This window comes from Punica granatum, chromosome 2 (assembly GCF_007655135.1).
Source record: "Punica granatum isolate Tunisia-2019 chromosome 2, ASM765513v2, whole genome shotgun sequence".
NCBI classification, from domain to species: Eukaryota; Viridiplantae; Streptophyta; class Magnoliopsida; order Myrtales; family Lythraceae; genus Punica; species Punica granatum.
The window spans coordinates 24,150,830-24,176,817 of NC_045128.1; the positions used below are offsets into that span (position 1 = coordinate 24,150,830).

A 25,988-nucleotide genomic window follows, 5' to 3' on the forward strand; every position below is an offset into this window, starting at 1 on the left:
GCCAAAGTAACGTCAAACAGATCCTGGATGCGTGGCGAACTGTGATTACCGAGCGTCCATACTTCCCCGAGCATCCGATCCTTGATGAGCGGGATTTCCAGGCTTCAGAAGAATACATCCTTCGCTTCTACCGATGGGATCCAGCAGCACACGAGGATCTCGTCAACTCTCCGCGAGTCGGAGATGGCGGGTCACTCGGCGCAACTCCCACTCCGAATATGGCCATCCAAGTCGAGCTCACTCATCTTAAAGCAGTCGCAAAGAAGGACGAGCAGCTTGTTGATCAGCGCCAACTACAGAGAGAGCTCGCCCAGGCCCGCGCCCAACTGCAGAGGCGTGATCAGGAGTTGGTGCAAGCGAACACTGCTTTGGAAAGGTTCAGGAATAGGGCCCGCGGAGGTCCATGCACATCCTAGGATAGACACTTCTACCAGGCCCTCACCTGGAACCGGTTCTTTCTATGGCGACGGTCGCTTGCACCTCGGGCACGTTAGAAGACCGATTTAGGACTATCTTTTGAAAATTTGTATTGCACTTTGAACCATTCGGAGTTAATACGAATGACGGTATTAGTTTTGGAAAACTCACGCATCGCATGCATCGTAATCATTTACTGTTTTGTAGACTAGCTAACATCTCACCATATAAGTGAGTGAAGACCTTCTTCGCAGAGAGTATCATCGCGTGACCAGATGCACATCTCTCTGCAAAGACCCTGCGCATCTACTAGCGGCTAAGCGCGCCTCACACATGTCCAAGCATGTTCACATCAACTCATACACGCATGCTCAACGCATCAATGCATGTCTCTTGGTGTACTTGCACGACGCCTACCAGGCCAGTTCGCTTCCCTACACTCTTGCATTGAAATCTTGAACAGTTTATGCTCTTTCATTGTTTTCTTTTCCCATTGCAGGAAATTCTCAATAAGAAGACAGCCTGAATACTGAGCGATCACACTTGATACAACAAACGTCACTCATCCAGCTCCTTGGGATTTCAACACTAAGTCCCCATCCTTGCTCCACAAAGCAAAACTGCAAGAAAAATCAGAGTCATCGCTTTGCAGTGCCTTGCACTGTTCCTCAGCATTGACCTTTCTTTTCGCATCTCTTGCACTTTCTTATCGAGCACGCATTTACTGCATTGGGTTCCGACCCCTCATCGGGCTTCGGCCCCGCATCGGGCTCCGGCCCCGCTTTTGATGCATCGGGCTTCGGGCCCGTTTTTGGGTTTTGGCCCCGTATCTGGCTTCGACCCCACTTTTGGGCTTCGGCCCCTCATCGGGCTTCAACCCCATATCGGGTCTCAGTCCTGCATTTACTGCTTTCGGGCCCCGGCCTAGCATTTACTGCTTTTGGGCTCCGGCCCAGCACTTATTACATTCAGGTTTTGACACCTCGCATCTACTGCTTTCAAGCTCATTTGAAATCCAAAATCGACTTGGATTCAAATTCACCCAAGCGATACTCCGAGGAGTAAGTCTAATCCTTTCGCTACAAAAACCGGAAGTGACAGCTCCACAAGCAGAGCATGACCCAACTCTTGATCGTAGGAGATACCAGCACGATCAGGCCTCCGATCAAAGAATGGATCTCATCCACCTCTGTTGTGGTTGCCGATTGAATACGGGGGCAACATGCGCAGTCTTCTTTAAACTCTCTTCTACTTTAAGTTAAATGCATTCCCACAAATGGGCTCTCGACATGAACAAATCCTTCAATGGAGCATTAGGACAGTCTTTGCGACGCTCTATTAGTGCTGTTGATCCTGTTCGACTCGCCTGTCCTCATGGGACTCGACTCCTCGAGCCTTCTCTAGGATGACTGCGCATGCTTACTCGCAACTAGGGAAAATATGCTCATGTGACTTTAGTCACGGTCTAACCACTCCAGAGTAGTGATGACTAGATTCCTAGAAACAAATGTCACCTACACGTGGCACCCCATGGGTCGCGCGCGGGACAAAAAGGGATTTTCCTATGGGACCACCTCATATTTCTTACCACATATTCCCCGCATAATCACCTAATGCATTGTCTTCTTTGTCATCTTTCACAGGGGCACATTGACCACAGGCGAAGAGCGATGCACGAGTTCACGCTTCCTTGAGAACTTGTCTCAGACCCTTTCTTTATACTTTGACGAGGGAGGTGTCCGACGATGAGGTACCCTCCCTATGAAGTCGAAAACAAGGACAATCGAGCGAATCACTCAGCATTGATGCAACCGTCTTCCTCGAACATCCAGTGGCTTCAACAGCATGTACCCTCCAAGAGGCACGCGCTGTAAAGAACAACAAGAGATGATCGGAGACATCACACCAGGCGTCTACACGGGCCAATTCAACAAATGAAGACCGGGGCATCCCCATTCAACATTTGCGCCGAGACAACCTCGGTTCCCTATTCCACATGGGGCAATTGATATTTTCTTTTCCTAGACAACAGGGGAAATTTACATGTAATGCTTGCAAGGACAGATGACACGGAGTTCGACTTCCGAGTGCGCGAGAGTCAAACTTCCAAGAAAGCCGGTCCTCACAAAATAGGGCTAGTAACACACAACAAGTCTCGACGAGGCGAAGCACACCAAAGCGGCCTCGACGATGCAAAATCGTGGAGTTTCAAACAAAGACATGGAGCACAAAACAAACCCCAACTACAAGACAAAAACAGAGCGTAAAGAAGCGGAAAAACCCGCCAATGAAGAGAGAGAGAAAAGACGCGGGAAAAACCCGCCAATGAACAAAACAAGGCACCGCCGAGACATAAAACTCTGCCACCACCAATTCGAAGAAGAAATCAACAAACCCCGACAGAAGGGAGAGCAGCAGACGCAACTCCTCGACGGAGACAGAACACAACGCACTCGGAGATCGAATCCTTTCAACCCTTCGCCCTTGCAAACTCGAGAGACCAAAGAATCGAGCCCGCTAGATCGAAAACCCATCGGAGCGACCTAGGCAAAAGCTAGGGCAAGAGAGAGGCACGACTGAAAATCTCGAGGCGGGCAATCGTGGCAAAAGGAGAGCTAATCCCCTTTAAGTTGAGAGGTGCGGCCCCGAGGTGGGTGACCGTAGCAAAAGAAGAGCAAAATGAGAGATGGATAAAATTGACCCCCTAGTCTCTCACACATCGTGCGGACTAGGGATCCTCAACGGAAGCGGCCAGATTATCTACTACAACATGATCCTCTATCAGCCCTCCAACACAGCTCGACCGTCCAGCGCGGATTCCTCCTCAAGCACAGTGAGCAAACCGAGCATGCTATCCAAGCAGTTTGATACAGCCTACACAACAGAAGAACAAAAGCAAAAGGGTACATCTCGCTACAGGCGTGAACTCGTGTATCCTTTTAGCCTGGGGCAACGCGTTTCCCCCAAGCTTTCTCTTTTCTGTTTGTCTTTGCATAACTCTAGAATGGGTCACAGCCACCCTTCAACAGGCTACCACAAAGCCGAAATCCCAGACATTCCTTTCTGAGGTCTAGTCATAGCATTCTGGAAATGGTTAAATCGAGTCTGATCAAATCTGGGCAAAAAAATCCCCACGCGGGTCATAAGTGCAGCCACCCTGCGGTACCTTGACGAGAAGGGTCCTAAGCGAACAGACCCGTCGAATAATCGACAGAGCCGCTAGGGCATCATTGAGAATGTCGCGATATGCTCGTGCATGGCCAACAGGAGCCTTGGAAGCCTCACATTGAGGCCTTCGAAAGTGGGATCTCATTCGCATCGCCAAAGCAAAAACTCTCCACAGGTCGCCCCGACGATCCGAAACTGAAGAACATGCATTGCGAACACATCCTTTTACCTGTACTTATACATTGTTAGTAACCCCATGACTTACTGATAATGCCAGGATCACAGGTACAGCAAACGTAAGAACTACCTCAGACTCTGATTCCCGGTCCAAGAGGGTACGTAGGCACTCTCAGAGCTCGAGTCCCGCATCGCAAGACGTCGGTTCATAGCAAATGAACAGCCGCCCAACCAGCGAACGAGCAACCGCCCCAGGCGGGCAACTAGCAACCGCCTCGTAAGCAAAAGTCACAGTGGCGAGACCGGGGCATTCCCAGCAAGCAATCACTTCAGCGGCGAGACCAGCTGCCAACAAGAGCAACAAACAATCGATCTAGCAGTAGGGTCGGCTCCCAACGGATCAAACACACAACTGCCCCGGGGGCAAAGCATCGACGAAGCAACTTCATTGCGGCAACAACGTCAATCGACAGCAGATCAACACCTTTGAGACAGCATCAGCCTTGTACACTGAGCGCGCACCACTGTCCACATGACTAACGAAGAGTTATGCTCTTCTCTACAGCACCGCCTCTCGACGATAACATTCACAAGCTACTGGGGCATCATCGGTGAATACAGCGACCGGACTATTCTCGCCAAGGACAAATTGCAATTTCAGTGGTCTCACGCGACTGACATCCACCGTTAGCTCTTGTTCTCTCCTACGTACAGATGCGCATGGAACTCCAAGGGGCATCTCCTCCTTAACGGACTCACAATTGTCTAACGCGATCGGTTACAATCTCAAATCGAGTAGAGGGTCCTCTGGGGTCACCTGATGTCATTCCCCTGCGACTTTCCCACGACATAACAGGCGGCATCCCACATCACCCATACGTGACTCCAGTTCAAACATCAAGCGTTATCGTCTAACATGGACTCCTGCCTTCATATTCGCTATTCCCTTCCTACCAAATTTGCATTTACTTCTTTATTGCTTTTCGGACTTCGCGTCTAGGACTTCGCGTCCATTTTTACTATTTTTCGGACTTCGCGTCCATTTTTACTGCTTTTCGAACTTCGCGTCCATCTTTATTGCTTTTCGGACTTCGCGTCCAGGACTCCGTGTCTATCTTTACTGCTTTTCGGACTTCGTGTCCACAGACTTCGAGTCCATCTTTACTACTTTACGGACTTCGGGTCTATCTTTACTGCTTTTCGAACTTCGCATCCATCTTTACTACTTTTCGGACTTCGCGTCCAGGACTTCGTGTCCATCTTTATTGCTTTTCGGACTTCGCGTCTAGGATTTTGTGTCCATCTTTACCACTTTTCGGACTTCGCGTGGAGGATTTCGTGTCCATCTTTACCACTTTTCGAACTTCGTGTCCAGGACTTCGTGTTCATCTTTATCGCTTTTCGGACTTCGCGTCCAGAACTTCGTGTCCATCTTTACTGCTTTTCGGACTTCGCGTCCAGGACTTCGTGTCTGCATTCACTGCATTCCGGACTTCGTGTCCGCATCTACTGCATTTCAGACTTCGTGTTCGCATTCACTGTTCTTCGGACTTTGTGTCCTCATTTACTGCTTTCCGGACTTCGTGTCCGCATTCACTGCATTTTGGACTTCACGTCCGCATCTATTGCATTTTGGACTTCGTGTCCACATTCATTGCATTCCGGACTTTGTGTTCGTATCTACTACATTTAGGACTTCGTGTCCTCATTTACTGCTTTTCGGACTTCGTGTCCTCATTTACTGCTTTCCGGATTTCGTGTCCGCATCTGCATTTCGGACCTCGTGTCCACATTTACAGCTTTTCGGACTTCGTGTTCGCATATACTACTTTCCGAACTTCGTGTCCGCATTTACAACTTTTCGGACTTCGTGTCCTCATTTGCTTTTTCCCAGACTTCGTGTCCGCATTCACTGTTCTTCGGACTTCGTGTCCTCATTTACTGCCTTCCAGACCTCGTGTCTGCATTCACTGCATTCCGGACTTCGTGTCCGCATCTACTGCATTTCGGACTTCGTGTCCGCATTCACTGCTTTTCGGACTTCGTGTCTACATTCACTGCATTCCGGACTTCGTGTCCGCGTCTACTGCATTTCGGACTTCGTGTCCGCATTCACTGTTCTTCGGATTTCGTGTCCTTATTTACTGCTTTCCGGACTTCGTGTCCGCATCCACTGCATTCCGGACTTCGTGTCCGCATCTACTCTGTTTCGGACTTCGTGTCCTCTTTTACTGCTTTCAGGACTTCGTGTCCGCACCTACTTCGTTTCGGGCTTCATATCCTCATTTACTGCGTTTCAGATTTCGTGCCCGCATTTATTGCATTTTGGATTTCGTGTGTACTTTTACTGTTTTTCGGATTTCGTGTCCATATCGCTTTTTGGACTTTTTGTCCACATTTAATGTCTTTCTTGTATGCGTCCACATTTACTAACTTATGTTTTTTTTACTATTTTCCAACAGGCCAGACGATTGCTAGGACCAAACGAGGTGCTTCTCATAGAATTTGGCTGCATCCTCTATCCGAGCACGCAACCAAAGAGGGGCAAGCTGTCAGCACCCAATTTCGGTCCATCGGCTCCAAGGGGGTAAAATTGTCATTTCCTAATTTATTACCTTTTTTTTTAAAAAAAAGGGTCAAGTCGATCAGAACCGGTCAGAGCCGGTCTAACCGACAGGACGGATGGGCAGGGTCGATCAGAGCCGGTCTGACCGACCGTTGCCTACACACACAAAAAAAAGGGTCAAGTCGGTCAGAACCGATCAGAACCGGTCTGACGGACAGGACAGACCTTTCATTTCTTTCCGTCCCGCCCACTTCTTTTCCTTTTCTTCCTCTTTCCTCCTTCCTTTTTCCTTCCTTTCATTTTGGTCCCTGCAACCGAAAAAAACCGGATTTTCGTTCCCTCTTTCGCAAATTTCTGGCGAAAATCTCACCCGATCTCGGTTCCGTTTCCTTCTTCTTCTTCCTCGCGAACTCCAGGCAGAACCGGGGGGGGGGGGGAGGATTCGAAAAAATGGGGGAGCTCTCTCTCTCTCTCTCGCTCTCTCTCTCTCTCTCTCTCTCTCTCTCTCTCTCTCTCTCGGGTGGTCTCGGATCCGAAAATGCCCACAGCTCACGATTCTCCCTCAGCTGGTTCCGGAACTCTCAGCTCGTCCTCAAACCGGAATTCCCTCAGCTCTCCCACAACTCACGATCCCTCAGCTCGTTTAGACCTTCGGAAACCGAAGTTCGTTTCGGCACCGAGACCCCTCAGCTCAGTCGCCCTCTCGCCCGCGGCTCGAATTCCTGGATCCCCTCACCTCGCGGCCGTGCGTGCGCGTCGCCCAGCCGCCCAGCGGCGGTCCAATCCAGCAGCGGCGTCCAGTCCAGCAGCGGTGGCCCAGCCCATCAGCATCCGACCCAATTGACCAGCGTCCAGCCCAGCCCAGCTTTGCCGGCCCATTAGCAGCCCAGTTCGGCCCAATCCCATCCGGATCTCTGCCTCGTCCGGTCCAGCTAGCCCGTCCGGCCCAATCCGATCCGGATCTAAGCCCAATCCGGCCCATCAGGCTCGTCCGGCCCAATCATCCTCACAGCCCAATCCGTCCGGTGATTTTTTATTTTTTTATTTTTTTTATTTTACAGAATCACCCCTCAACTTCTCGAACTAGGAAAATTCTCGACTTAGTGGCATGATTAGGGCTCCATTCCTAAATATTAATGCTTGCTTGATGGATATGATGTCAAATGACCTTTCTTGGGTCCCGTGGGTGATCAGATTTATCCCGAACTCAATTTTACGAACTTTCTATTTTGTCACATTTCAGTCTAGGGGACGTATTTTATTTTTTTAAGATCTACCCCGAATTTCAAAATTATTTTCAATCAAGTCCGGGCTATTTTACTATTTTTCAATCAGTCCTTGGGTTTTCCAGAATTTTTTCAAGAATTCCAAAGAACTTTTCAAATTGTTCCATTTTAGTCCCGGGACCATTTTCACCCTTTTCAGATCTGCCCCTAAATTCAAAAATTCTTTTCAATCAAGTCCCAGTCATTTTACTATTTTCCAATTAGTTCTGGAATTCTCAGAATTTTTCAAGCATCCTAAGGTACTTTCCAAGTTGTTTCAGTTTAGTCCTGGGCCATTTTTCGTTTCCAGATCAGTTCAGATTTTCAAATTCGTTTCAAACAAGTCCTGAGATATTTTCAGTAATTTTTTTATATAGTTCCCAACTTTTTTAGAAATTTCAAATTAGTCCCCAATTTCTTCAGAATTTTCAAATCAGTCCCCAATTTTTTAGAATTTTCAAATCAGCCCCTTCTCTTTTAAAATCGTTCAATTCAGTCCCCCTGGACATTTTCTAAAAATATTCGACCCTTTCCTACTTGGATCACCCACCGACAATGTATGTGCCTCATTTAAATATTTTATTTTTGTAATTATATGTGTACAATGTGACCATGTCGAAAATTAGAGTTTATCGGGCGGTCAATTAATGGCTATCTCGACGGCTCGAAATTCGTTGACTAAAGCATTCGGCAAATTTCTAATTAACCTACAATTCTACATACGGAGTAATCGAGACGTTAAATTTGGCTAAATTAAATCACTTGACTCTTTTAAATGAACTGCACGAACCGATTAATAATCTGTAATCGCATCGACAGTTCAAGAACTGTTAGTCATGCCCTTTTCAAAATTCACAATTTCAAAAGCACCGAGATACGTACAACGTAATCTTGATTTTCAAGCACACACATATTTACCGATTTAAGGGCATGATTACCGGTTCTTGTCTTGTCATTACTCTAGTGTAGGTTTGTATTTAGAACGGGTTAAAACATGAGAAAACGGATTAATTTCAAACTCGGCTTAAATCAAACAAGGGTAATAGTCAAATAGAAGGTTAGGCTTTGGGTTTTAGGTGAAAGTACTCTTAATCTGTAATAGCAATATTGTCACAATACAGAATAATTTAAAAATAACCCACTCATTCGAGACTTGACTATGGACATCATGTCTATCGGTTCCGTTAAATGATGCCGAATGCTACATACCCTATCCATCATCCTGTTTGTTTTAGGGTAGGATTTGTATGCCAAAATACCCCGGATAATAATTGATTAACTCACGTAAATTCAGCAATAACAAAATCTCATTGTTTGTTTATTTGCGCTTACTTGTTACATTTTTTACACTTATTTGTTATGCGGATCGAGCCCGATCTTTTAGGACACAATTCACACGGGGTCCAATGCCCCCATACATCGAGTGCGCATTTAATTTAATTTTCGGTTAATTTTCCAAAACTATACGGTGAGCATGAGTGTAATCATGGCCGAATGCGACCCGACTGGGATCTAGTTATTGTAGCTTGTCTTTTATTTTATTTGAGAGAACAATGTAAGGTTTTTATATTATACATATATTCATGTAAAATCCCGGTCGGAGAGTGGACGGTCAGGGTGTTTCTTCGAATTTACGGTGTCAAAACGGGCTAGTCGAGTGCAACCTTAAATCATGCGGTAAATAAATAAAATGGCAAGTCTAGACAAGCTAGAGTACCGATAGAGCATGCGAGATATAGGCTCGCATGTAACAGAACCCTCGAATTCGGAACATCAGGTTTCACAGACCATATGCCTTAGCAATTAGGTGTACCCCGTACCCCTAGACCCGGGCAACTCATCGGCCTTCGACCCTCGGGTCGTAAATAGGTAGTGGCGACTCATTCTCACGTGCGTCCGTCGTGCGTCCCCGGGAAGGTGGACACTCCCAAGCCGCGTTGCATTTAGGCGCGCGCATGCGTGCCCCGACGAGACGAAATTCGGGTGCGCACATATGGTTTGTTAAATACATCTACCATAATTTACATTTTATTTAGGATATAATAAAAATATTACTATTTTTACTAAAATTAGTGAAATTGTAATGGAAAAGAGAAAAAGAAATCCGAGTTCAGATAGCTTTATTTTCAAGAATTATCGAGGATTTCACGAAGGACTCGTCGGACACAACTATGAAGGATCAGGTGGTTCTACCAAAAATCTCTCAAGCGATAATAGCTTTCACATACCTTCATGCAACACCCGCTACACGTACTACCAGCACGGTGGTCTAGCGGTTAAACTCCAAGCGCTCCACTTGAACATCACGAGCTCGAACCTCACTAAGGACGTAGAGCTCGCTACTATGTGGGTCTATTATGGGATGGCGGTGGCTAGCCCATAATACTTGATCTAGTGGGCCTTAAACTTAATTCACTAGTGTGTTAGTGGGGCTGCGGTAGCTAAGTTGGGCTAAAGTCTCAGCGAACTATAGTGAAAAGAATATTTCGTGGTGGTTAGATTCCCTTAATTGGGACAGTCACAGCTGGACAATAACCCGATCTAACTTTATATTCAAAAAAAAAACCCTCACTACGGGTGGAAGAGAATGAGAAGATTTTCCTTTATTTTGTAAATTTTTTCCATAGATTGTACTCACAAAATTAATATATGAAAATATTTGTCACGTTTATTTCTTGTCCATTGCACAGGATTGAATTCTATCACATGCAAACCCAATTTACATCTATCTATTATTAAGGAATTTAAACTTCTTCCACGAGCTTTTTCATATTTTATCTATTATATTTAAAGTGGATTCCCACAAATAAGAGTCTTTTGTTCGTTCGACAAGAGTTTACCGTTGGCCTTCCCCTCAGCTCGTGGTGCAATGTCCTTTCATATTTCTTGTACATGCATCAATTCTTCGGTACTCAAAACAATTTAAGGAAAAAAAAGTATAGATTCTCAGTGCTCAAAAATATTCAAAACAATTGTTGTACTCTAAAAAATTAAAGCGAAGACTCAACCCATCAGTCTTCATCTTCCTCTTCGTTCCAACTCCTTTTCACAGTTGTGTCTCCCTCTTGATCTTCTCGTACGTTGCTGGAAAAAAATTTCGTGGGAAATTCCCTTTCGATTACAGTATTTCATGCCACCATTTCAATGCTTCAGTATTATACTGGTTGATTAAAAATTGATGAGATAGATATGGCCCCACTTTGGGCCAATGATAGAATTAAAAATTGACTAGGCGCAAGTTTGGTATGGCCCCGCATGACAATCTTTTTTGCTGCCCAAAACTATTGATCCATATAGTTTGATAGGTGGAAGAGTTTAGAAACGTAAGAGGGAGAGGTAGTCATCTTTTCGCGGCTCGAGTTCTCATTCATGAGGCTATCATAGCTATGCTATATCCTAATCCTAAGTATTCTTTATCTCATGCAGATTATGCAGCCCACAGCAGCATTACGCGCTCCCTCCTCAAAGCTACCGGAATTACGGCGCTCAACTACGATGGAGCATTGGTTCTTCAACTTTGATTGTCAGGTTTGAACTCTCTGCTCTCCACTTGAGCAAAGTCTGCATTTGACTCAATTCTCTTTTCTTTCCATATGTACCCTGTCATTGGTTAAGTTCCTATATATATGGTTACATTTTAACAAAGATTTTCGGTTATAATTGAATTCCATATTCTAAAGTTTTATCCATTCAGCATACTTTTAACCTTTAGATCAGTTAGCACAATTACAATAAATTCAAGAAATTAACTTACAAATCATATAATACAAACACTTCCCGCCATACCATAAGGCATTACTAAAATCATATCTATGCAAAACCTATCGAATAAAATTTATACAAAGGCCCGCGTTTTGTATTACTAAAGCAGAGTCCTCCGGACAAGAGCTCTCTGTTTGGTCTAGAGAACCTTCCACGTGGGCTTTTCGAGCGTTCTCATCGACTGACTTTTCGAGTTTCCCTTACTTAGTATACAACATGAATTTTCACACAATTATTTCATTAATTTTATTTTTGCATTTTTCTTGAAAATTCAATAAAATAATTCCAAGAAAAAAAGAAAAATGCGGATGTCCGCACAAGCGCGGGCTAAACGACTAGTTTGATTAATGAGGAGCTTCCATTCACATTCCTTAGCTCCTGGATGATCAACCCATCACATTCACTATACATTAATATATCATAGACTTTTTTGCATTTTCACAATTTTTTTTCTTTTCGAATTTTCACAATGTATTTATAAATTAGATATTTTCAAGGAGATTATTTATTTCAAATTTTTTATTATTATGAAATTCGTAAATACAATAATACCAACATAAAATAAAAACCTAAAAAAAACTCACGTAACTTGCTAGTCAAATGATTAGTTGCATATCAAACTTGGGTTTTTTTCACAAGCCTCCAGACAACTCCTAACCCAAAAACATATCGCTTTTCTATTTGCCTCATTTCAAATTTATTTCTCTGAGACAAAATCTATATTTTGTAATTCAAACTCCTTCCATAGGTGCTCTCAATTCGATTGATGAAGAGTTTCCATAAGTAGCACTCAATTCCTAAACGATCGACCCTTCGCATCTCTTACACATTAATATATACCTAGATATTTTAACGTTTACATAATTAATTTTTTTTTCGAATTTTCACTATATATGTATATATATTAGATACTTTCAGGAAGATTATTTATTTCAAAATTTTTGTTATTATGAAATTCATAAATACAATATAATATCAGCATAAAATAAAAATCGCAAAAAGCTCGTGAAATGCGTTGATTAGAGGACTAGTTCATCTTTAATTTACAGGTCAACTTCATCTCAGTTTTCAAAATAAAATTCCGATTTACCGGAAAGGGTGCTGGTGGAAACGCGACAGAAAAGAAAATTAAGCAGAACATGACATGGTGGCTTTAGAATATCGGCTAGAGTCCTCTGTGGCCCATATTTCTCGGGCTGTATCACGTGGATTGAAGCGTTTGGGCCTGTAGTTTATATTGGGCCCAGTATGAGATAATCATCGAGGAGAGCTTTTTCTCCTGAAATAGCACGTGCCAACCCTCGACTCTTCTTGTGCTCTACAATCGTCTATCGTCCAGTGTTATTAAAATCGGACCGGAAGCTGAATCAGTCGAGATATAGGTTCAAGAGTTTATGGGTCCAACTGAATGTTCGATGTATCGGACCACACGTCTAATGAAATAATAAATAATGCATATAAAATTAAGAAAGACTATGATATATTAAATATATACACAATAATTCAAATAATTAAAATAATGAATGAAAGAAAGTTTTTTTTTATTGAAGTTGTTTCTTCCTTTGTTATGATTAAATAAGTAAAGAATGATCAAAATGAAACAAATATGGCTATAGCCTAAATGATTAGGAGGCTAGGCATTTGGCTCTCAGGGAGATGGAGGTTCTTGGTTCAAGTCTTCATGCATGCATTTTAATTTTTCAATAAAAGGAATTTCGGTTTTTAAGATAATCGGACCGGACAAGGTGCCGGTTATCATCCATGACTTTCACAAAATAATTATAATGTTTAATGAGTTGCATTGGTCTTCTAGTTATAAGGGAGGTTCATGAATTTAGTATAAGAAAATGAAAAACCTAATCAATTGCATTAGTTTCTCATTATTAGTTGAAGCTCATATACATATTGATGTTCATCATTTGTGTTCCTTCCCAATTACAACATGATAAGTCGTTTGTGCCGTTACATTATTTTACTATGCATCGATTGTTTTTTATTGGTTACATATTTTTGATATGTACCCTAATATTTAGAAGTTGAACAACCCCAATTAATATCTAATTCAAGTCCAATTAGCTCATTAAGAGATAAAATTCTCTCATTCACAAACCTCTACCGATCCATATTAGTGTTTACCATTTTTCTTTTTAGTTGCAACTTACAAGTTTAATTGATCAATTCCATTTTCCGAAATTCATTTATTGCCAATATAATAATGAAAAAGACGAAATAATTAATGATTACTGCATTTTTACTTTCAGTCTCAATTTCTTGCGCGCCATTTGATTTTTTCTCTCTTTTTTATTCTTCTTTTCGATTGGTGCATATAGACATATAGAGTGAATAATGAAAATTGGTCTAAAAGTTGTTTTGATGATCACACCCATACTCTACCTTCCCGATTTACTGATTGTCGTGCTTCCCCCCATTAAGTGACTAGTGTTATATGGCCCTTCTCCGATCTAAATAGCTAGATATGAATAATAAATGAAGGTTTAAAACTATTATATTTAGGAAATAGAAGAGTTTATTTTCCTATAATAAAATTGAAAGATCATTCATAACTGCGTGCAACATATTGTTGCATGCATGTCATCGCTAAATGCAACATGTGCTCAACGGGATTTGAGCTCTTATTATTATTATTACATCGTGATAGTTAAAGGGATTTATGTCTCCCTAAAGCCACCTTAGTGGATTCGATGAAGTCCTCCACGGGCAAAACATGACCCTATAGTTCGTGCCGGCAAGGCATGTAAAAGTGCGAGTCTAGTCGTCCTTCAGGTAGCTGTAAGCATCAGGGCATTGCGACTTGAAGAACCTGGAGAAGTCGGTGGCGGCGCATCTCCCGGAATTGCAGCAGTACTGGTCGGTCTTGAGCACAGTGCACGGGTTGTTGCAGCCTCCGGGGGCGCTCAGCTGCGAGGGGCACTGGCCATTGATATTGGCGGTACATTTAATCCCGCGGGTGCAGCCGTTGCATGTCGGGCTGAAATCCATAGGGACATTGAATCCGTCCACCAGGGAGATGTCAAGAAGTCCTTCCCACCAAACTGGTTGAGTGCGTACTCCGCCAGGGTGTTGGGTGGCTGCCCGAAGGCCTTGCATTGGAGCAGCCCACCGTAGTCTCCCATCTGACACTTGCCCTTCCCGGATGCGTCGAACTGGTATTTGGTGCGAGCCCAGATGCGAGCCTGCTTCATGCCTGCGGGCACGTTCAGGTCCCAGGACTGGCCTCGATCCAACCATTTGCTGCCTCCGGGGACTGCCGCAGCCCACACGGTGTAGGGGCAGTTCTTCTTTATGTTGAATGTGGCTCCATCAATGGAGTTCACATATAGACTGAACATGAGGAGAGTGGAAAGGGAAATGGCTCTCCACATACCCATTTTGCTTTTGTCCTCTATTTTTCTTTGGCTAAATTTTATGCTTGTATTTTTTTCGATAATGAACTTATATGCCTGTATTTGCGATATAGAAAACTGTGGTTTGGGAATTGATGCATGGAGGGGAATGGGAGGGGGTTTATATAGGGTTTAATATGGTGCTCAGAACCGTACACATATTATTGCCTGGTTGATTTTGGGACAGATATTTATGATATTGATCGTTCGATTGAAATTTGGATTTGGCTTGGCTTGTACAAGAGTCGGAGTCACCACTCTGTTTTGATCCATCGACCCTCGGAATCCGTTGAAGAGGACCCGTCTACATTCTCTATTCATTGAGAAATCCATGTCTGACTATTACTCGATACATTCACTGCTTTTGAAATTGAGACATTTTATTAATTTAACAAATTTTATATTTTCAGAAAAAAAAACTTTACAGGACATTAAAGGGCTTTACATGCGTAGAGTTCGATTTTCAAAATCCGGAATAAAACACGAGGCCGAAAAAAATTTTTCTGCATAATATTGATCCTTGGATTTTTCTGAATGCAATAGTAATCCTAGATCATTTTTCAGATATCCGATTGAAAAAGACGAGAATCTCAGGTCTTATGAGCGTTAATTTCAATTTTCGAATTCGGAACAATATTCGGGACCAAAAAATATTTCTCCACATAATATTAATCCTCAAATTTTTCTGAACACAATGGTGGTCCAAGAATATTTTTTGGATATACAATTGAAAAGATAATAATTTCGAAAATAATCGAGCGATTACTATTGACGCGTGTCGAAGGTTCAAAGTCGATTTTTACCGAGATTCGATTTTCGTCGATGCAAATTGAAATTCTCATAGAGCCGATTATTTTTTAAATTTCTCAATTTCAAAGTATTAATTCTGAAAATGCCAATTTATCTCGAGAAGCTGAATTTCGCATGAAAGACGACCGTACTAGTAAATGAAAAAAAATAAAAAATAAAAACAGAGAGAAAGATGATGGCAGGGGGGTCAGGCAAAGTTGCCCCCATACCTTCTCTGATTTTCTTTTCTTCTTTCTTTCTTTCCTTTCCTTTTCTTTTCTTTTCTTTTCTTTTTTCTTTTCCTGGAGGCCGAGCCTGAAACTTCTCTGCAGCTGCCCTGCTTCTCTGCTGGCGCCATCCCCTGCAACCCCTTCCTTCGCTCTTTTTTACTTCTATTGTTAAAGTTGTGGCCTTCATGACATCTGGAAGAATTTTGTTTGAGGCGGTCGTCATTTGTTAGTTATCTATTTGGTAATTATCCACTTCAAAAAAAATTAAAACAAACATAACAATAAGTGAGAGATGTGGTGTCCTTGGAAAAAAAAAAATAAGAGGAGGGGTAATATAGTGGCATATGCCATCACTTTTGGAGTAAGAAATTTTAGATTGGATTATCATCCATAGACTGTTCCTACCACTTTATATCCCGTTTCTATTTCGATTTAACCTTCTTTGAAATCTAAAGAATAGAAAAGACTAAAAAGAAGCATATATGGCATTGGAGCGGGAATTACTAGTGAGAGTTCAGGACCGTGCCAAATATTTTCTTTACTTTCCTCAGTTATAAAATAAGATCTATGAGTCTAGTAAAATGAAAGAGATTCAAAGAGTTACCGGAAGTCTCAATATATACAATCAAATCTGAAACATCTTACTTTAAACATTTTTTCGGTTATAAGGAAAGTTCATCGGCATAATATAAAGAAATAGGAATCCTAACGTAACTACTAAGAGGTACAGAAAGTCTCACCACGAGAATTGAACTTGAACCTATTAGGTACCGGGTGAGGATCATGTGCGCCATTACCCAACACTCTCTTTCTCTGATTCCAATATTTTAAGTTGAATCTGTAACCTTTTAATCCTAGCCAAGAGTGTGTGGTGTACTGTACTACGTATTCTTCTTTTCAAATTAAATATGAAATCTCCTAATTCTAATCAAAGAGCGCGTGTTGTCACTGTACAGTGATCCCTAATTTCTTCGGCCAGCTTGCTAACTTTAGGATTAGCTATTCAGATGAATATAACAAATTCACATAAAACTATGTGATCAAAAATACTCTTTAAGAGCTAGCATATATATATTGAAGAACCGTGCATGCATGAGCATTAGGTGGGAAAACAATGACAACCAAAAATATCAATTCCCTGTTTTTCTCCACCTGATCGGAATTAATAATTTGTGATTTTAATATGGACCAAAAAAATATGGAGTACGATCTTATACATTCGTTGTACATATAACCTGATACAATATTTTAATAAAAATAAATAAATGATAATCAACGTGAGTCAATTCGAGTAGCTTGACGTTTATTTTTCTTAAATAAGATCTCAGGTTCGAGTCAAATTAATGAAGAAAATTTACGTTGAGAGAACTTTACTACTTAGTGGACTGACTCAACTCGAGCTAAATTAGTCAGGGTCTAATGAACTTCTAGATATCAGAGAGGACACCCAAAAAATATATAACAATTTACAACAATGGTTACTCACGAAATCACATGCTGATTAACTGTGTTTTACTATTGGTCAATTTCACTGACACAAGATACAACCAAGAGATGAAATACATTATGGTAAAATTGCTGGCTGGTCACTTTCAATTTCTATGACTGATAATTGATAAATTCCCTGTGACACCGGGAAAAATCAACGGGAGAGGTAAGCCTCCCATGTTGGTAATACGAGGTACGACTTCAGGGTCCTATTTGAAACGAAAAAAAAAATGTTAAAATAAGTTGAGGAACTGATATAACAGATGAAGATCGACTTCGTTATGACCATGACGATGGATGGGGCATACAATACATTATAATTTTTCTCATGATAAGTCGTAAGAAAAGAAAAAAGGAAAATAAAAAAGCGAAGAATGAGCTAGATTGACGACGTTGCTCGTCGCATCGCAAGCAGTTATCTACACGTCTCATATTTCGTCAAATGATATCACGAACAGCTTGAACGTCGTTTTTCCTTTAGGTGCACAGGAACCTTCCGAAGTTAATTTCAATATGCTGTATATGAATGTGATGCGTAATGATAGGCAATTTCATAATATGTATATATAGACTTTTGCATCACTTATAAAGAGATTGGGGATTAATATACATATAAATTGTTGTATATACATATATAAAATTATGATTTACTTATATAGAGGTATAGTGCAGTGATATATGTCATTGTCTTGTAACATAGAAGTTTTAGATTTGATTCTCCTTACAGTGAAACTATCCATGTTTAATTATTACATTTGTAGTTTTCTTATACTACCCTCATGTACCTCTCTTATAACTAAAAAAATCTTTTGATGAACAATTTATGTGTAAGCAAAAAATTTTTAGTCTGATTTTCACCAATAAAATTTTCCCAATTTTTTGTTTCTTCTTCTCTTATTCTACTCTTGACACATGAGACTGGGTTGAGTTGGGGCCAAATAACTCGGAGTCCCTTGTGATTATTTCCTTTTAGTTTGGTATGTTTATTCTAGTTTTTTTTTTTTTTGTATTTTGTTTGTTAGGTTTGTTGTGTGGTTTGTTGTTTGTTTGTTTTCAATAACGAATGACTTTGTAATGGATGTCTTTTCAGCCATCAATTTATCTGTAATGGTTGGCTCTTCAGGCACTCCTCTATTTCTAATGGTTGCCTCTTCGGGAACCTATCTAACTGTAACAGTTGCCTCTTTAGGCAAACATCCGGTATGTTAGGTTTGATTTCAATAAAATTTTGCATTGATAAAAAAATGTTCCTTCTGATTAAAAAAAACCTTTGTAAAAGTTATGTTACATAACTTATGTAAATATATCGAGCTATTTCAGTTAAAAAAAAAAGAAAAGAAAAGAAAAGAAAAGAGTATTCTGTTGGAAAATAAAAAGATGGAGATTACTTACCAAAATATATATAGAGAGAGACTATTCACCCAGGAAAAAGATAGAGATTATCAAAAGGATATGGCGCAATCACTTGACAATGAAAAGATTGCTGATTCGATATCCATTGAGACTAGCAGTTACTTTTTATTAGTTATTATTTTTTTTTATTGTACTGGACTCATCAACCTTCCCTATAATAAAAAAAAGAAGAAGAAGATAGAGATCGGATGAAGGAAGAAGCCATAAATGTACGGGTGCGCTGCATGAAGCTACCAAACATTAAACAATAGGCCCACACGGGTTTATACAAATTACAAATTGATCTACGAAGTGGGAAAATTATCCGATCCCTTTCATAAGAAACTTTTACTTGTATACCGTGACATCAATCTTTTGTAATATGAATCCCTCCATTAAAGGTTGAATTCAATTACCACTTACGGAGAACTAAAACAGAATTTTTAGTGAAATGACAAAGTTTATTCAATTTGAAGGCCGAGTTTAGCTGAAACGGAAATTTTCCAAAGAAGCTCCCAATATGAGGATCGGATTGATTGATATATACACATCAACCGACAATAACGCCAGCAGATAATCTATTACTCGTGGCATAATAATCTCTTAAAAGAGGGAATATGCTGATCGAGAACCTTCTTCATTTTAATTAATTTTTTTTTTTGCCATTTGGACATTATAGAATTGATAGTGGAACAAACTGGAAGCAATGCGTCTATCCATCCTGTATACTAAACTTTTTCCGCAATTTCGATAGTAAATATAAAGTGTGGATTATTTTTATACGGGTGCATCGGAATTACGAAGTTCACACTCAGCTTATGTATCTTATCATGCATATCCAATGTATGATCATGGCTCGTCCTTACTTAAGAGGCTTAAATGCCCTATGTTACTGTAAATAAACATAGTGGTTCAAGTCTCTGCTTTATCGTTTCGTTAGTTTCTAAACCTTTTTTTTTCACAATTTGAGATTGTTATGCAAACTTTTATTTTTCTTTAAAGTATATGTTTCATTAGTTTTTATAATTCTGTTCAAAATTTGAATGGAATTGTAAAAAAATCTCCTCCTTTTGAAGTTTTTCCTCTTTCCTATTAATATTTAGTTCTCCTTACAAATATAGGGAAAATTACAGAAATGATCCTATAAATTATCTTGTTTTTGACATTGAATCTTCTAAATTTCATTTTGCCTTTTCCAATCCCAAACATTCGCTCGTTAGACACTTATGGTCCAAATTGTGACAGACTATTATTTAGTTCTGATGTGAAAATAAACGGCATTTTTTTTAACTATATTGAAAATACCTACATGAAAATTAAAAGAATTATACCGATAGTTCTAAAAGATTTTCATGTTTTGAACTCGACTTTTATAAGTTCTATTTTAGAAAAAGCAATCCTAAATCGTTTCAAAAAATTGCGAAGTTGCCATTGTTTTGGAGGAGCATAGCTTCACTGTCTTTTGCCTTTTGTTTTATCAGGCACGCGTCTCCATAATCTAATACTCAAGATTTATATTTTTTTAATCTTATCAAGAGTTTTTCGTGTTATTCAATCAAATTGAGTTGAAAAAACTATATGATAACGCCAACTTTTCCTACTATATGGTAGTGTACGTAGGTAATGACAATTAATAAATCGCAATAATGACTTACACGGATGTAATACAACGTATCTGTCACGGAACGGGTTAACTTACAAGATGAATACGAAGATAAGATTAATTGGGGGCTCAATTTTTCCGTGAAGTTCGAAGATTTCGGGCTTCTACAGAAAATGTAATGGATGGACATTAATATCAGGATTAGACTGTTCGATCCACTATATATATACGAGAAGAATAAAATAAAGCATTGGAAACCGATGTACCATTCCCCGATCATTGTAATCATTTCACATGCCATATTCCATTGCATGTATTAAAGATATGGGCTATTTGTATCTCTCTCTAGTTTACATTTCTAAATATGCTATATAACATAAAACATAACTAATAAATCTTTTTATTATTGAGATAGATTTTTAATTAATCACTTAAAACTTGAAAAAAAATTATATTTTTTACTACATTAATATCAATCCGTCCTTCCAACTAAATGTCTTCTTTATTGCAATTTTCTTTTAGTTTTTATAAGTTATTACAATCTTTATGTTGCATTTTATCTTCCCGATTTTCACATTTTAATTCAAATACATTTCTCACTTTTTATCTCCTTTCATGCAAGAACTATTTAATCATTATTTGTAAAATTTCATATAAGTTTTTGCATGTTCATACTTATCTAACAATGCCATTTAATCAAATCTCTCATTTATTTCCTCCACATTCATGTATGTTTACAAAATCGAAATAATTTCAAAATCGAAGTGTTCAATCAATTTTAAAATGAGTAATGCTATACTATAATTTGTTAACATACTTTCAAATATAAATAATATCCATTCTCATACTTCGATCGTACGAGAATATATTTTTTTTTTCCGGTTGATGATCATATGAGAATATTAATCATTGACAAAAAGAGTTGTTAAAGACCCAAATCTAGCTTGGGCTCCTTATTAAAAGTAATAGCAACTCACACGTGTTGCAACAATTTGGATGGAATTTGGAATCTCACCGAATATGAGAACGGGGAAGTCTATGAGGCACAAACTTGATGCTAATCCATTACGGTATCCAACTAGGGTGCGTATGTTCTTGGGGTTTTTGGGTTCCAACAAATCTTCTATATATATTCCAAGAGGATGCAATAAAATCTACAGCTATTCAAGGCTTATAAGGTCGCAAGTCATCAGCTTCTATTTTGGAGGCAAAAAATGAACATTAACATACGTGTTCAACATAAGGAAAGACTTATATGCAAATGAGATACTACGTGGCAATGTCATAAGGTAATAAGTGTTCGTCATTTGATTTTTAATATGTAAATACAAATTAAGAAAAATCTATTGTTGACAAAAATAATCCATTATTGCCAAAAATAATATTTTCAATGTGTCTTATGATATAATTCTACATGATATTTTCATTATTCACTGTACCTTCACCTTACATAAATGTTGAAAAGTATCACCGATTTTTTGGCCAAGGGCTTGGAAAAATTTCGCCACTATGCATTCGTTAATTGTTCTCTCTTGTCATTGAAGCATTCTCAGTTCGGAACTGGACAAGAACTAGCGGTCACATCATGGTCGGCGGGATTTATGCATGCCCGTATCCGTTAGGAGCTCATCGATTGAGTACTTGCTCTCTCGTATGGGTTTGATTTTCTTTTGTTTAGAAATATTATCATAAAGGCCTCCACACCCTGTTTATATACGCATTATTTAATTCTTTTTTGAAGTTATTCAGGCTTCGGTCCTGTATTTCACCCAAAAGATAATATAATTTGATAATTCTTTGTTTGATAATTTTTTTTTAAGAAAGCTATTTTTTTCGGTGGATTAAGGAAGAGAAGTTGATCCGAGTTCATCAGTGCTTGTGTAGAACCATTGCAGTTTCGTGTCGACACAAAGCTTGACAGATTCAACCCACCAATCAAGCCTAATTTTGCGTTTTGTTGTCATTATAATCTTTGAAACTTCAAATTTAGGACAAATATGCCAAACATCATCTCTGAACGTAACTCCATCCATCATATTATATAAACCCAATGCCGCTACGATTTTACAACCAACACCAACATACAACAGAGCACGATAGCAATTGAAAAGAGTTTGTTCGAGAATTCTAATAAGAAAATGTCTTTGCTCTCGCTCTTCCTCTTGGGCATGTTCCTCAGTTCTGTCCATGCCGCTAATTTTGAGGTTGTCAACCGATGCACCTACACAGTATGGGCAGCTGCTTCACCCGGTGGCGGCAAGCGCCTTGACCAGGGCCAGACTTGGTCCTTCAACGTGAACCCCGGCACGACCATGGCACGCATTTGGGGCCGCACCAATTGCAACTTTGATGCCAATGGCCAGGGTCGCTGCGAGACCGGGGACTGCACTGGGGGATTGAACTGCCAGGGCTGGGGCACGCCACCCAACACCCTTGCAGAGTATACGCTGACCGGCCAGAACAACGTAGACACCATCGATATATCACTTGTTGATGGTTTCAACATCCCGTTAGATTTCAGCCCCACTACCAATGCCTGCCGTGGAATCCGGTGCTCTGCGGATATCAATGGCCAATGCCCTTCGGAGTTAAAGGCTCCCGGTGGCTGCAACAACCCATGCACCGTCTTCAAGACAAACGAGTACTGCTGCACTAACGGGCAGGGAAGCTGTGGCCCAACCACTTTCTCCAAGTTCTTCAAGGACAGGTGCCCCGATGCATACAGCTACCCGCAGGATGATCCGAGCAGCACGTTCACCTGCCCTGTCGGCACAAACTATAGGGTTACATTTTGCCCGTAATAAACCATAGAAACTCTACGTTCCTCTTTCAACTCTCTTAGGTGTTTTATCAAAAAAAAAAAACTCTCTTAGGTGTTCGGTTGTGAGAGTAGAGATCGGATTTTTAGAATAATAATAATAATAATATATGAAATAAAGCACCGGATATGTAATAGTGAATCAGGTCTCAATCCCAGTACATGCCATATTCCACTACATGTATGAAAGATATGGGCTATTTCTGATGTAATAATAAAGTCGAATTTCTCTCCAGGTTAGTCCAAGCAGATCATCTCTAATGAGAATTACAATCCTATGGCCTCCTAATGAGAATGTTCAATTTTATGCAAGCAAGAATGTTCAACTTCATCTAATCGAAGTCTTCTGAGTCTATCAAAAACAAAAGAGATAAATGAAACAATACTTAAGCAAGAAAAGAGAGAGAGAGAGAGAGAGAGAGAGAGAGAGAGAGAGAGAGAGAGAGAGAGAGAGAGAGGAATGAAACAGCAATCTAGGATCTGTGGATTGTATTTTGTTTATTAGGTTTGTTGTGTGGTTTGCTGTTTGTTTGTTTTCAATAACGGATGACTTTATACAGTCACCCACTCTATTGTAATAGACGCCTTTTCAGCCATCTATTTATCTGTAATGGTTGGCTCTTCAGACACTCATCTATTTCTAATGGTTGCCTCTTCGGGAACCTATCTAACTGTAACAGTTGCCTCTTTAGGCAAACATCCGGTATGTTAGGTTTGATTTCAATAAAATTTTGCATTGATAAAAAAATGTTCCTTCTGATTAAAAAAAAAAACCTTTGTAAAAGTTATGTCATTATGTAAATATATCGAGCTATTTCAGTTAAAAAAAAGAAAAGAAAAGAGTATTCTGTTGGAAGATAAAAAGATAGAGATTACTTACCAAATATATATTTATATAGAGAGAGAGACTATTCACCCAGGAACAAGATAGAGATTATCAAAAGGGATATGGCGCAATCACTTGACAATGAAAAGATTGCTGGTTCGATATCCATTTAGACTAGCAATTACCCTTTATTAGTTATTATTATTTCTTTTTTATTGTATTGGACTCATAAACCTTCTCTATAATCAAAAATAAAAAAAGAAAAAAAAAAGATTGAGATCGGATGAAGGAAGAAGCCATACATGTACGGGTGCTCTGCATAGAGCTACCAAACATTAAACAATGGGCCGACACGGGTTTATACAAATTACAAATTGATCCACATAGGGTGGTAAAATTATCCCATACCTTTAATAAGAAACTTTTACTTGTATACCGTGACATCAATCTTTTGTAATATGAATCCCTCCATAAAAGGTTGAATTCAATTACGACTTACGGAGAACTAAAACAGATTTTTTAGTGAAATGACAAAGTTTATTCAATTTGAAGGCCGAGTTTAGCTGAAACGGAAATTTTCCAAAGAAGCTCCCAATATGAGGATCGGATTGATTGATATATACACATCAACTGAAAATAACCCCAGCAGATAATCTATTACTCGTGGCATAATAATCTCTTAAAAGAGGGAATATGCTGATCGAGAACCTTTCTTCATTTCAATTAATTAATTAATTAATTTATTTATTTATTTTTGGCATTTGGACATTATAGAATTGATAGTGGAACAAATTGGAGGCAATACGTCTATCCATCCTATATACTAAACTTTTTCCGCAATTTCAATAGTAAATATAAAGTGAGGAATATTTTTATACGGGTGCAGTCGGAATTATGAAGTTCACACTCAGCTTCTGCATCTTATCATGCATATCCAGTGTATGATCATGGCTCGTCCTTACTTAAGAGGCTTAAATTCCCTCTGTTAATGTAAATAAACATAGTGATTCAAGTCTCTGCTTTATCGTTTCCTTAGTTTCTAAACTTTTTTTCACAATTTGAGATTGTTATGCAAACTGTTATTTTCCTTTAAAATAAATGTTTCATTAGTTTTTATAATTCTTTTCAAAATTTGAATGGAATTGTAAAAAATCTCCTCCTTTTGAAGTTTTTCCTCTTTCCTATTAATATTCAGTTCTCCCTCTTACAAAAATAGGGAAAATTATAGAAATGATCCTATAAATTTTCCTGTTTTTGACATCGAGTCTTATAAATTTCATTTTGCTTTTTTCAGTCCTAAATATTTGTTCATTAGACACTTATGGCCTAAATTGTGACTGACTATTATTCAGTTCTGACGTGAAAATAAATTGCATTAAATCTTTTTCATCTATATTAAAAATGCCTACGTCAAAATTAAAAGAATTATAGCGATAGTTCTAAAAGTTTTTCACGTTTTGAACTCGAGTCAGATAAGTTCAATTTTAGAAAAAGTAATCCTAAATCGTTTCAAAAAATTGTGAAGTTGCCATTGTTTTGGAGGAGCATAGCTTCACTGTCTTTTGCCTTTTGTTTTATCAGGCATGCGTCTCCATAATCTAATACTCAAGATTTATATTTTTTTTAAACTTATCAAGAGTTTTTCGTGTTATTCAATCAAATTGAGTTGAAAAAACTATTGGATAACGCCAACTTTTCCTACTATATGGTAGTGTACGTAGGTAATGACAATTAATAAATTGCAATAATGACTTACACGGATGTAACACAACGTATCCGTCACGGAACGGGTTAACTTACTAAGATATATTGGGGCTCAATTTTTCCGTGAAGTTCGAAGATTTCGGGCTTCCACAGAAAATGTAATGGATGGACATTAATATCAGGATTAGAATGTTCGATCCACTATATATATACGAGAAGAATAAAATAAAACATTGGAAATCGATGTACCATTCCCCGATCATTGTAATCATTTTACATGCCATATTCCACTGCATGTATTAAAGATATGGGCTATTTGTAACTCTCTTTATTTTACATTTCTAAATATGTATATAATATAAAACATAACTAATAAATC

General features: G+C 39.4%; 1 protein-coding gene and 1 pseudogene across 1 annotated transcript; one reads left to right on the top strand and one right to left on the bottom strand.

The window, feature by feature from the left end:
* Positions 1–13,967: 13,967 nt before the first annotated feature.
* LOC116197046 lies at positions 13,968–14,843 on the bottom strand (annotated as a pseudogene).
* A 7,477-nt stretch (positions 14,844–22,320) lies between these two features.
* Positions 22,321–23,355, top strand: LOC116197791 (thaumatin-like protein 1). The gene is made up of 2 exons (XM_031528042.1): positions 22,321–23,103; positions 23,135–23,355. Exon 1 carries the CDS (start codon positions 22,400–22,402, stop codon positions 23,060–23,062), a length of 663 nt encoding a protein of 220 aa, XP_031383902.1. The 5' UTR covers positions 22,321–22,399; the 3' UTR covers positions 23,063–23,103; positions 23,135–23,355.
* Positions 23,356–25,988: the final 2,633 nt, after the last annotated feature.